Source organism: Phalangium opilio, unplaced genomic scaffold (genome assembly GCF_054372755.1).
Source record: "Phalangium opilio isolate 3A_F unplaced genomic scaffold, DU_Popi_V2 ptg000002l_1, whole genome shotgun sequence".
In the NCBI taxonomy this organism is placed as follows: Eukaryota; Metazoa; Arthropoda; class Arachnida; order Opiliones; family Phalangiidae; genus Phalangium; species Phalangium opilio.
The window spans coordinates 1,784,651-1,796,748 of NW_028324144.1; the positions used below are offsets into that span (position 1 = coordinate 1,784,651).

Consider the following 12,098-nt stretch of genomic DNA (forward strand, 5'->3'; position numbering starts at 1 on the left):
ATTTGAAATAATTTCAATAAAATTTGTTTGTTGAAAAGTTTTTTATTCAGAAAAATTACAATTGACAAAATCACTGGAAAACACATTGACATTAAGTGGAATCTTCGTCAGAGCTACGTAACTCCTTTTTAACACGTTTATGTTTGTGTTTATGACTTCTTTTATGATGATGGTGATGTTTCTTATGTTTCTTGCGTTTGGGACTACTACTATTACTTCTAGAACGTTTTCTATGACTTTTACTGTTTTCAGGTGTTGAACTACGGCTTTTATCGACTCTACTCTTCGACGTATGACTTTCATGGGCTCTATGCTGTTCAAATTTCGAACTACGACTTTCATGGGTTCTAAACTGTTCAAACTTCGAACTGTGACCTTCATTGGCTCTAAACTGATCAAATTTCGAGCTACGACTTTCATGGGCTCTAAACTGTTCAAACTTCGAGTTGTGACCTTCATGGGCTCTAAACTGTTCAAATTTTGAGCTAGAACGTTCGTTAACTCTATTTTCCTGATAATTTTGATCATCCCTGCTCCTTTCTAGTGAAGGGGTCAACTTTCTATCATGAACCAAAGGCATTGTTTGATGTTCCATTACGTTCATGTTTGTGCTTTCAGAAAATTTATCGGGATATTCTAAACTACTTGTGGATGGTTTACACTCGAGTTTAGGTTCTGTGGGTTCGTTCATTGATTCCAAAAACACGGTCATATTAGAAATAACTTCTTTCATGACTTCAGTATAAGATTTTTTGGTTATATGAACGTTTTTAGCTCTGTACGATTGTCGTCTACGTTTATAGTCTCTTAGTTCCGCTAATATCTCCAATTTACTCTTAGGTTTTCCCTCTAAAAGTAGATTTAACGTTAGAAGAGTATTCCCCCATAGTTTTCCATTGAAATTAATTAACCTTTATCTTTGTTTTGAAGTTGAAAACTAAATTGTAAGTCTTCTAAGGTTACTTCACTGGTTTTTTGATTGGATTTAGCGCTTTCAACAACATAGTTGTAGATAGCTACACGTTCAGCTTCCGTTAGATCAGTGATTGCACGATCATTCGTTAACGGTAACTCCATATTTTGCAATATTTGCGGTTGACCCCTTATCCCCCATGGTCCCTCAATACCTAAAGTTAATTTGAATAATTTTAGTAAACCATTTAAAGTTTAAACTTTGTTAATGGTATTTTCTAAAAAAAAGGATATGTATCAGTAAGGATACGATTATTGAAACGTCAAAAAGGCAAATTCTTTACTCACAAAGGCTGAAACAAAAATAATAACTTAAACCACCGGAAATTTATATTCTAAACTGCCCTGAATTTTATAAAGTAATGTTACTTCATTACATACCATTCTTAAATGGTTCCTTCAAAGCTGCTTCATGTAAAATTTGGTTTTGCAAATTTTTATCTATAATATACATAGGCCTAATTAAAAATTGCATTGGGATTTTTAACGAAAACCAGGTTTTGGTTTACCAATTACGATTGTTGTTATATCAGGATTATTTTCATAATAAAACCTAGAGCTTGGTGGAGCTTTTTCAAGCTCTTCTTCAGTATAACCTCGTTTTCTTAATACACATTTTTCAATGTGCTTCTCATACGATTTTTCAGGCACACTATGACCCTTGTCATAAGGACATATTTTCATACTGGAGTGTTTCTTAAGAAAAAACAGAATAACCTTTGCACTTTCCCGGATAGATAGAGATTCTACAATCATGCTACTACACTCATGCATTACGTAAATTTGAATAACTATTAACTACTCGTGGTTCCATAATGGACAAGGCCGGAAATAAGCACAGGACAATGAACATTGTCCAATAAATTTTAAAAATCCCATAATATTTTTAAAAACTAAGTCGGTCACTGGACATTTTGACCAATAAATTTTTCCCAAGTTTGGATAGCTTGACTATGAAGATGTGACACTATTTTTGCACACTTCAGTGGACAATGTCCCATAAATTTTCAAGTCAATGGGGGCGTCATTAGACACATGTCCTATAAGAATTTTTTCTTATTTCGGGCCTTGATCATGGATAAAGAATGGGTGTGAGGAAATTGGTTTTCACGCTACCCAATTTGGTCACCCCACCTCTCTACCAATCTTCACACCTCACAATTGCAAACCCCGCCTCAAACGCCCTCCTCCCCCCCCCGAATTGAAATAGCTCTATACTTAGGCATCTTAAACCTTCTCCCTAATATACTAGATATCGCTTCTTGGTCTCATATTATCGCTGCTCACGCATATGCCAGCCAGATGGCTTTGTGGACAATAGAGTAATGTCAGCGCTACGTATTTCAACGTCACTCCATAGCGTAATCTCGGTAGAGAGGGGAAAAACCAGTTTATCCCTCCCTTTAGGCGCGCTTTTGTAAGAGGGAATACTGAGCGCACTTGTTAGGGGGGATGACACGTAGCTTGGAGATAGAAGGGAGTGACGTTGCTGTACGTAGTGCTCCGTGTCATCCCCCCTAACAAGCGCGCTCAGTATTCCCTCTTACAAAAGCGCGCCTAAAGGGAGGGATAAACTGGTTTTTCCCCTCTACCGAGATTACTCTATTGTCATTTACCAATAAATAAATAAATAGGATAGGCAACTCCCTATCTCAAACGACAGCTTATTCTGTATATACTCTGTTACATCATCGGTTGTCAGCCAGCGCAAAGCTATGTCTCTATATAACCTAGCTTTGTGCGTGCTGACAAGAGACAAAGAAAATCAGTATCTTCAGCATTTAAAATATCCGCCAGTTTTTTAGCTCAGTGCACGGATCTCTAGGCCTTAGTTTTAAATACGTGTAGTAGGCTGTAGACAATTTCACAAGTATTTGAAACTAAGGCCTAGAGGTCAGTGCACTCCAGCTAAAAAACTCGCGGATATTTTAAATCCCGAAGTTCCTGATTTTCTTTGTCTCTTGTCAGCACCCACAAAGCGAGGTTACATAGAGTCCTATCTTTACGCGTGCTGACAACCGATGTTGTAACAGAGTATATACAGATGCTGTCGTTCGAGATAGGGAGTTGCCCATCCTATAGAGTGAAACTAAATTTCCTCACGCGCATTCTTTATCCACGCTACTACAGTCATGCATTACGTAAATTTGAATAACTACTAACATAATTACATAAAGACACTAAGCCTTGGCTATAAATTGACACCTACCTTAATTTCCTCCTCCTCCAGTCCCAGTTCAGAGATGATCATTTTAAATTCATTTTCCACATTAAAGGTGTAACTTTCGAGTTCATTAATTTCACGTAATCTACTTTCGTAAATATTTGAATCCATATTTGAAGAAATTTAATCCACATATCAAAACTGGCTACGACTTTACTAAAGCAGAAGCAGACGGCGTCAAGTCGGTATTTGTCTTCAAAGTCAGTTCAGTTCAGTCACCTTAAGCACAAAATTTTGGAAATTAGAAGTTATTTAATGGATACTTGTCGAATTTTAGAGATCGTTTTAAAAAATGTTCAATTTTGAGTATTTCTTGCCCGATAATTTGTTAGAAAAAGATTAAGTATTCGCTTATCACCCTTCCTGAATTTGAGCCTACGCAAGAGTGTCGCCACCTAGCCACAGTAGGCCAAATAAAAAAAGTAAAGCCATCATTGGTCAAAATAAAGCTAATTAAAGACCCTGGCATGTCGTCTGCTTATACCGCAGTGGGAGGAACTTAGGAAGTTGTTTTTTTTTATTTTTATCGGGAAAAACGATCTAATCCCGTGATTTTTATATTTTTTTTTTGAACAGAAAAGCATGTTTATCTTTAACCCATCATTATAATTAAAAGTTATAAATCATAAATTAGTTATAATGTTCAGTCATGGCCAAGAAATGAAAATTTCTGTACCCTCAGCTTCTGAAATTGAAGCTCCTTTGGGAGGTACAACTGTTGTTTATAATGTCTCAATCACTGAAGGTTCCGATAATTATATCGTAAGTTAATTAAAATATAATTAAACGTTAAGTGGATGGTGGTGCCCTTTTTCAGGTTACAAAAACCTTCAGAGAATTTGAAGATTTACACAAAAAATTGCAAAGAAAATACCAAAATTTATCATTTCCTAGTCTTGCTAAAGTTTCTCCTGATTCAAATTCAAGATGTAAAGCGGCAGATCAGTTTCTGACCTTTGTGGCAGCTCATTGCGAAATCATATCAGTTAATTTAATCAAACAATTCCTTGGAATTGATTCAGAAGCAAATTATCAAATCACAACTACAAACCCTGACCCTGAAATTGAGGAACCTGAACCCTTATTTAAAACTGTCACCCCAAAAAAACAAGTACCCAAACCAGTTAATCCTCCACCCCAAGAAAAAGATGACTTAACCCACGAATTTGCAGCTTCCGATAAAATATTAAACCAACAACATGGCAAGTAAGTTCATCTAAACCTCATTAAACTAAACTTTTAACCTTAATTAATGTTAATTTTTAATTTAAGAACGTCATTCTTTGATTATGAAGACGAGGATGATGATGATGATTTGTTTAAAGTTACAACAAAACCAAAACCTCAACCTCAGAAACAGGAACCTGATTTAAAACCTAAAAAACCTGCTGCAGTTGAGCTTTTTGGATCTGAAAATCTGACAAGTTCAATTCGTGATTCAAATAAAGAAGTTAATGAGAATAAAGTTATAATTCCTAATAAAGAAGAGGAGATTTTGGAATCTAAATTTGATGAAAGTGAATTGGACGAGTCTATTCTCAAGTAATTAACTTTTAAATTAATAATTAATAAATTGGGCGGAAGCGAGTTACATATATTGTCCACCAGATGGCGACACCGTTACCATAAATTGCTTTTTAAAATCAAATCGCGCGCTTTTGAGCTACCGATATTTTCCACCAGATGGCGACACCATTACCATAATTTGCTTTTTAAAATCAAATCGCGCGCTTTTGAGCTACCTATATTGTCCACCAGATGGCGACACCATTACCATAAATTGCTTTTTAAAATCAAATCGCGCGCTTTTGAGCTACCTATATTTTCCACCAGATGGCGACAGCATTATCGTAAATGCCTTTCTTTTGGAAATATTTTCAAAAATTAAAGCGCGCGCTTTTGAGCTACCGATATTTCCCACAAGATGGCGACACTATTATCATGAATGCCTTTTAATTTTGAAAATATTTTCAAAAAAAAAACAACTTAAAATGAGGGTGTGAAACTAAATGTTACTATTGCTTTAAATAACATTTAACTTAAAAACTAGTGATGGGGACAAACAGTATCAGTGCCGATATGACACTAACTTTTATCAATTCTTGGTAAATTTACCGATTTATCGGTTAATAATCGGTAAAAATCGATTAATAATTGGTAAAAAAACGGTGGATTTGGGTTAATTTGTCAGTTATCTCGCCGAATTTAAATAAACAACAATTAAAATCGGTATCGGTTCCAGTAAAATCAGTTAATTTACGATATCAGAGATCACTAGTGAAAACGTTACTCCTGTCAAAACTCAAAGGGGTTAAACTTGAAGCAGATGTAGTGTGACTTTTAAAAGGGCGCCAAAAACGTGGGGGGGGGGGGGTTAGAGAATCTAGTCGCGTGCCATAGTTACCTCCCCCCCCCCTCCCGGGGTTACTCTTTGCTATTTCCTTCTTTCCTTAGTAAAAGCGAAAGGGGTGATTAACCCCTTTCAAAAATGCCCCAAAATGGAGGGACTGTGTTGTTCCTTTAAGAGCCCGCTCTCTTTCCCTGGTTCCTCTTTAACCCTGGGGGTTGATTCCGTGAAATTTTTGGCATTGATTTTTAGAATGGGAAATCTAACTCATTTCAAACGCCAGACGCTGTAGGCTAACGGGTTTTTGCCAAAAATCAAATAATCTCAGATCATAAGTTTATAAGATATGTTCCGTTCCATAAGTTTGTAAATTCTGGTAACTTAGAAACTGGAGCTTGTCATGAAGTGAGAGAGGTAGGTCATAGATTCAGGGTAAAGCGAAGACGCCTGGTTTTGGTGCTGCTGTCAAATTTGGGCTTAGTAATGCACAGACTAAATAAATAGGACCTAGATAGAACTTGGTCCTGCATGCAAAATTAACCACCACCGAGTGTACTCAGGACTTGCTGACTTCCGTCGTTCTCCTTCTCGAACTAGTTATCTCGAGCTGTAAGTCTCTCAGTATCATTACGAACATATATAGGTAGGGTCATACTTATGGACGGAACATATCTTATAAACTTATGGTCAGCTTTACTCCTGGCGGGAAAAATTCAATCATTTTGGGGGTCCGTGGATTACGGGGATCCATTTGAACAGAGAAATAATAATAAATAAAAAAGGTGTCTATGAGTTCACTGAAATTAATCAGAATGACCTTGATATACTATAATGCGCGATATTTCCTCGTAAATTCATATTTATGGAAAAAACCTGGAAAACTAGGGAAATATATGGGAATAAAAACCCCGGAAAACTTATGGAAATCGGTTTTCCAAAGATTGTACGAAGTTGAACAATGTAGAACCACCCCACTGCACTTCGCTTCTACCACCAGCCACCCTTTTTGAAACACCCTGTACATGGTTAGCTTCTAGAAACTGAATTGATTCCTAAAGACCAGACCGAAAGGGGTTTTTGTTTACCCCCTTGTTAACTTATTTTTAGGGTCTTTTAGTAAACGCTTTAACAAGAACCACACATCTCCCCACCGTCCCTTTTCTCTTTAACAGCATCGAAGATGATTTGGACGACTTGAAAAACTTAAGCCTAACACCCAAAAGGGTTCCCGTTCCTAAACAAGAATCGGGGCTCGTCGCCGATCAACAGCCCAAAATCAAGTCCAAACCCATCCCTCCTCCTAAGAAACCATCCTTAATGAAAAAGCCACCTTTGGCGCCTAAACCAGGCACCCCCAAACCTTCTTCTGACGTCACTAAGAATTTGGACCAATTAGATATTAATAGTTATATTAACGCTGAAGAAATGGCTAACCAACAGGAAGCCAAATTGTTCGATTAAACTTAGTTAATTTCGTTGTTGTTTATGTATTTTTTTGCTCAAAGGTGTTTTTTAATTATAAAATAATTGATTAAAATGAAGTTATATCAAAATGAGCTTACCATGTTGAAGTTTAAGTTTGATGTAGATGTATTTTGAATGAATGTAAATTAATTGAACCATGAATAAAGTTAAAAAGTTATTAATTACCGATTATTTCATTGCTTTTTTTAACCATAGATTTTTTAATTTTTTTTAATTTCATGGGATTTTTTTTTAATTACCGAGTATTTCATGTGATTTTACAATTACCGAGTATTTCATGTGATTTTACAATTACCGAGTATTTCATGTGATTTTACAATTACCGAATATTTCATGGGATTTTTTTCTAATTACCGAATATTTACTTCTTTTTTTAAATATTAATTTAAAAAATGCAATTAAATATCCGTAATTAAAAATCCAATTAAACGTTACTTAATTTAATTACTTAAAATTTATTGAACATTTTTAATAGAAAATTTATTCCTATCTTGCTCAAACTGCCTCAAATTAAAGCTCTATTCAGACAATCTAATTGTTTGAGCAAAAGTATTTCTGTCAGAAAACGGCCAACGCAACTCTTGTAAGAATTATTCACAAATGGCCTTCCCAGACAATAGACCTTTTCCACTCACCTATACTCATAAAACAAGAGCTTTTCCTTCAGTATATTATACACCTCAGTACAAAAATTTAAGATATCCCATAATTTTTAAATCCATAACACTGTATTGACTGAAATAACCATAAAATATGTTTCAAATATTTGCGAAATTTTCTACCCACTAGAGAGAGACAGAAAAAAAATTGTAGGCTATAGTCACGGCCACAAATCATCTCAGATTTGACCACTATACTTTACACATGTCTGGCCCATTTCTCTCCGCAAAAACCAAACCAGGGGACCCAAACTCTTTTAAAACAAGACACCGTTTGTCAAAAACAAAAGTCGTAATATTGAAAAATAGCGTCAAGGAAAGATATGCCATTGCGCGACTCATTGAATTTTTCATGAAGTCTACGATAAATTGGTCAACCTTGGAGGAGAGAAGTGCGACGGAGTAAATCTCCATACCTATAACGCCGTCTCTATACAACCCCATCTACGAACCGGCAACGACGTCCTCCCAGCATCCTCGGAGAGCGTTTTGTTAGGGTCGTACGTGGTACTAAAACGCTTACAATACCCCCTGTGTCTTAAAAACATAAGCTTATTCGTTAAAACTATTATCAAATGGTGGTAAGCCGTGGTACTTTATAATTCCCCTAAAAGCTAAGGGGCGTGCGCGAAGTACCGTACCATCATTGCCGCACATAGCCCAAGAACATTTCTACTCCATCTCTCTTCTCCGAGGATCTACAGGTCTACCGTATTTTGGGCGATATGGATTTCTTTGACGGTGATATTTTATAAAGGTTCGGCGTAAATTGAGACTTATACGAAAAATGGCGAGGGTGAATCAGGATAAATAAAGAATATATTTTATAAGTTTGACGTGAAACCTCTTAAAAAGTTTACTGTCTTAAAAGTATTCTTGAATTTTTAGTGAGTAGTTGAATGTAGTGGTAGTTCGTATGGTATATGCAGGGTGTTCTCAAAAAGGGAGTGGGATAATTCTATGGGTATCAATTTTGAGTCAAAAATGTTCTATACTTCTATGACATTTTGACCCAAGAGCCACCGTTTACAAGTTATGATTGTCCAGAGTGTTTTACGGATAACCCTTTAAATTTAATTAAGAAACTGAAAGACGATGATTGCTAATTTAATTATGGGGTCATCCTTAAAACACTCAAATCATATCTTGTAAGGTCAAAATGCCTTGGAATAACGTTTAAGGTAACCTTAAGTACACCGGTTGACTGACTATTTGGGCTATTGTTGTTTAAGGCTTGAATTTACCCTCAGAAATCTTGGCGCCACACAAACTAATCGAAACGTTAATTAAAAGAAAAAGTAGGGAAACTTTGCTAAAACTTTTAATAGAAACACTCAAGCGAAGAAAGTTTCGGTTTGGTGATATCGTTTTTTCTCCCCTAAGTCAAACCCATTATTTTGCCACGAACTCAATTACCAGAATAATTGTCACAGAAGTTGAATTTTCGACTCAAAATTCCCCATAGAATCCACTGTACCATAAGTTTATAAGATATGTTTCATAAGTTTGTCACTGGTTACAAAATGGAGCTTGTCATGAAGTGACGTAAGTCATAGATTCGAGGTAAACCGACGCCTGGTGAGACGCTGTCAAAGGCATAGTACAGACTAAATTGAAAGTCCTGCAAAATTAATTAACCGAGAATTGACTCACTTCCGTCGTTCTCCCTCGAACTAGTTATCTCGAGCTGTAAGTCTCTCAGTAGCATTACGAATTCGTATAGGTAGTGTCATACTTATGGAACATATCTTATAAACTTATGCTAGTATTCATACGCCAGTTTCTTTCTGCACAATAGTCTGTACAGTGTTAAAAGCATGGCACACACCATCTTGTTGTTCCATTATACATTTTAGAATCAAAAGTTTTGTTCCCCAAGCCGAGTCCTTTTCCGCCCCCCCCTAAAAGTCCATTTGCACGGACAAAAAAAAAGAACTATTTTTAGTAGAATCACTCACCTAAAACGTTGACCCCTCGGACCATGGGGTCATTCCTCTTCTGTTTAGAGGCGATAGACGCGGGGGTGGGAGAGATGGTTGGTCCACTATAGTCTGACGAGAAAATAATAGACGGATGGATACATTCAATTCCTCAATCGAGTGGAAATTCGCAAGTAGCTCTTCAGTCTTCTTGGTCTAGACTTCAAAACGTTGCCTGAATTTGAGTAAAAACTAAAACCATCTGTAAATGAAAAAAAAAAAATCAAGATTCAGTAAACATAATCATCATGTAATAACTAAATGAATGATAAATGGTTGACACTCATCACAGCATTTTGTGATTTCAATAATGTCACTTCAAATTTTGTCCCACAGTGTAACAATCAAGGTCTAGAGACGCTAAGCCTAATTTTAATTTACAGGACTGAACAATAGGGTTAATCATTCGGGACAATATTTTAAATTGGGCTTCCAGAGACAGTCATGACTAAAAGCCACGCACGCGTCTTCAAAAATAGCTCATGCAAAGGCAGGAAATGGCGAACTAGTTGTACCCTTTGAATGACAATATCCCCCCGACCCAAAAAAAGCCGGGAATATTCGCTCCCATGGACCAAAAGGGTGGATGCTTGCTTTCTGAACCCCACCATGCAGACCAGTGTCGAATAATTGGGCCATAGAGATTCTCTCGATTTGGTCTCTTACTACTATCCTATACACAGGCTGGGAAATGAATAATCCACCGAAATAGGCCCGGATTCTAAATTGGAGTAGGGTTGAAGTTGTATCTATACTTGTTTGAAGAAAATTGATCATGAAATGGTGCGCCCAAATTCACCCCACTCAAGTACTTAAATTCATGCATGGTCTAGGCATTAAGGTCTATTTTAAATATTGTAGGTTTATATAAGACTAGTTGGGCCTAATACAGTAGGCTTAGCATAAAATTAAAATATGTAAAAAAAAAACACACTTAAGCCTTGGCTTGCATTTTGAAATCAATTTCGCGCGCTTTTACAAATCCTAATGTCACGTGTTTTGGGAATTTCTCGTAAATTAGTTAAGTTTAATAATAAAGAATCGTAACTTAACAAAACCTTTTTAAAACCGTCCGTTATTCTGCAGTGACTGCTGTGTCCACTGTCCTCGTAATCTTGGATGAGCACAATAGGTTTAAATATCAGCTTTAAGGTGCTGATTTATGGGATTCCACTTTTACGCTTAAATTATTAAGCCTTGTATCGTGCATGTTTTTATTTCCAATACGGTAACCCACGCGTAACACGATCAACGTACCGCCCGCGTTTGGACAGATGGTCAATTTTTAAAGAGGGTGGATATACATATCCTTGTATAAGAAGATGCGGTCTAGACATTCATACCCCCCTTTTCCCTATCCCCCCCCCTACGCAGGTAAATGGACACTGGCAGGACAACTGAGAGAGTCCATGGCCTGGGGCATCCCATACAGATTATTGAGGAAGCTACAAAAAAAAAGTTGAACCTACACCCCCGCGTTTTGGCATAGGTCAAAGTTTTTACCGCAAAAGTTTGAAGTTGGTTTCTGGTTTCTGACATTTGTAGTTGTATACAGGGTGGAAATCTTCGCCGGTGACCCGTATATGCTTCTTACAGGCGACAGTGAAGAAATTCAAAACCTTTCAATGGACGAAATGTTGCATTAATTCCACTGTCAGACAAGCAAACATCACAGGAGCGGGTAAGGTCACCTCCTTGGGTTATTTTCCTAGCACCAAGAAGAACCACTGCCACCACCAGAGGCAGTGCGAGTTGGCTAGCCTCTTGACGTGTTGTCACTGCTCATTTATTTTATCTACTAGCAGTAAAGCTCGTAAAAATAATCCGTGCATAACAGCTAAACTTTCGAAATTCGAAGTACTGGTCACTGGACAAGTTCTTCACCCTGTATATAGTTTCGAAGACATCTGATCGACCATATAGTTCCTTAACACCTTGTAGGAAGCTACGGAAACGTATGGTTTTCAATGATAAACGCTGATTTTCAGGGCTAAGTTAGATTGTATGACTAAAAAAAGAGCTAGTTTCTTTTTAAAGCGTGACCATTTCCGTTTTACACGAGCTGTTTGTTTGTGGTTTTCCTCTTTTTGCAAGCAGACCATCTCCCTTCCGTTATTCCTTCCATGAAACCGTTATCTATTTCCTCCCCCGCGGAAGTAAGTATCTCCGATCCCAAACCATAGCTGTTTAACTCCGATCCCTAGTTTGAGCAAGCATTGAAAGATAAATTATAGCTTATTTTTACATACCAATCGTTTCGTTTCGTTTTTACCATGCAGTCCAGTATGGTAACCGCGCGGTCTCCTTTCAATACTTTATAGTAATTTTGGGTACCGTTTTTTTAACGCGATAAGTGCCTGTGTACATTTTTAACGGATGTCTAAGAGACACAAAGGCTTAGCGCGAGCAGGAAGTTTTTTAATTGGGAAAAT

The 12,098-nt window shown here is 36.9% G+C and overlaps 2 protein-coding genes and 1 long non-coding RNA gene across 4 annotated transcripts in view; 1 reads left to right on the plus strand and 2 right to left on the minus strand.

The window, feature by feature from the left end:
* Positions 1–22: 22 nt before the first annotated feature.
* LOC149718205 (uncharacterized) lies at positions 23–3,388 on the minus strand. The gene is made up of 5 exons (XM_089834158.1): positions 3,182–3,388; positions 1,482–1,668; positions 1,354–1,413; positions 912–1,127; positions 23–849 (listed from the first exon to the last, which is right to left on the minus strand). The coding sequence occupies exons 1-5, from the start codon at positions 3,305–3,307 to the stop codon at positions 92–94; spliced, it is 1,347 nt and encodes a 448-aa protein (XP_089690284.1). The 5' UTR covers positions 3,308–3,388; the 3' UTR covers positions 23–91.
* LOC149718206 (uncharacterized) overlaps positions 3,348–12,098 on the minus strand; it is an 82,175-nt gene continuing 73,424 nt past the window's right edge. Inside the window, exons 2-3 of one of the 2 annotated variants that reach the window (XR_016365456.1) lie at positions 9,646–9,868; positions 3,348–3,415 (exon numbers count right to left, since the gene is read on the minus strand). This is a non-coding gene — a long non-coding RNA (uncharacterized LOC149718206). Of the gene's footprint in view, positions 3,416–8,425; positions 9,869–12,098 lie in introns of those variants that run through there. The other variant, XR_016365475.1, reaches the window with a different exon arrangement.
* On the plus strand, positions 3,663–7,196 carry LOC149718207 (uncharacterized). Its single transcript, XM_089834157.1, has 4 exons — positions 3,663–3,958; positions 4,014–4,402; positions 4,469–4,738; positions 6,716–7,196. The coding sequence occupies exons 1-4, from the start codon at positions 3,836–3,838 to the stop codon at positions 7,002–7,004; spliced, it is 1,071 nt and encodes a 356-aa protein (XP_089690283.1). The 5' UTR covers positions 3,663–3,835; the 3' UTR covers positions 7,005–7,196.

Coding starts and splice junctions, on each gene's coding strand:
- LOC149718205 (XM_089834158.1), bottom strand. CDS start 3,307: ATGGATTCAAATATTTACGAAAGTAGATTACGTGAAATTAATGAACTC. Junction 1,414..1,481: donor TATAACAACAATCGTAATTG/GTAAACCAAAAC, acceptor TGTATATTATAG/ATAAAAATTTGCAAAACCAA. Junction 1,128..1,353: donor GAAGGAACCATTTAAGAATG/GTATGTAATGAA, acceptor AATTAACTTTAG/GTATTGAGGGACCATGGGGG.
- LOC149718207 (XM_089834157.1), top strand. CDS start 3,836: ATGTTCAGTCATGGCCAAGAAATGAAAATTTCTGTACCCTCAGCTTCT. Junction 3,959..4,013: donor AAGGTTCCGATAATTATATC/GTAAGTTAATTA, acceptor GCCCTTTTTCAG/GTTACAAAAACCTTCAGAGA. Junction 4,403..4,468: donor TTAAACCAACAACATGGCAA/GTAAGTTCATCT, acceptor TTTTAATTTAAG/AACGTCATTCTTTGATTATG.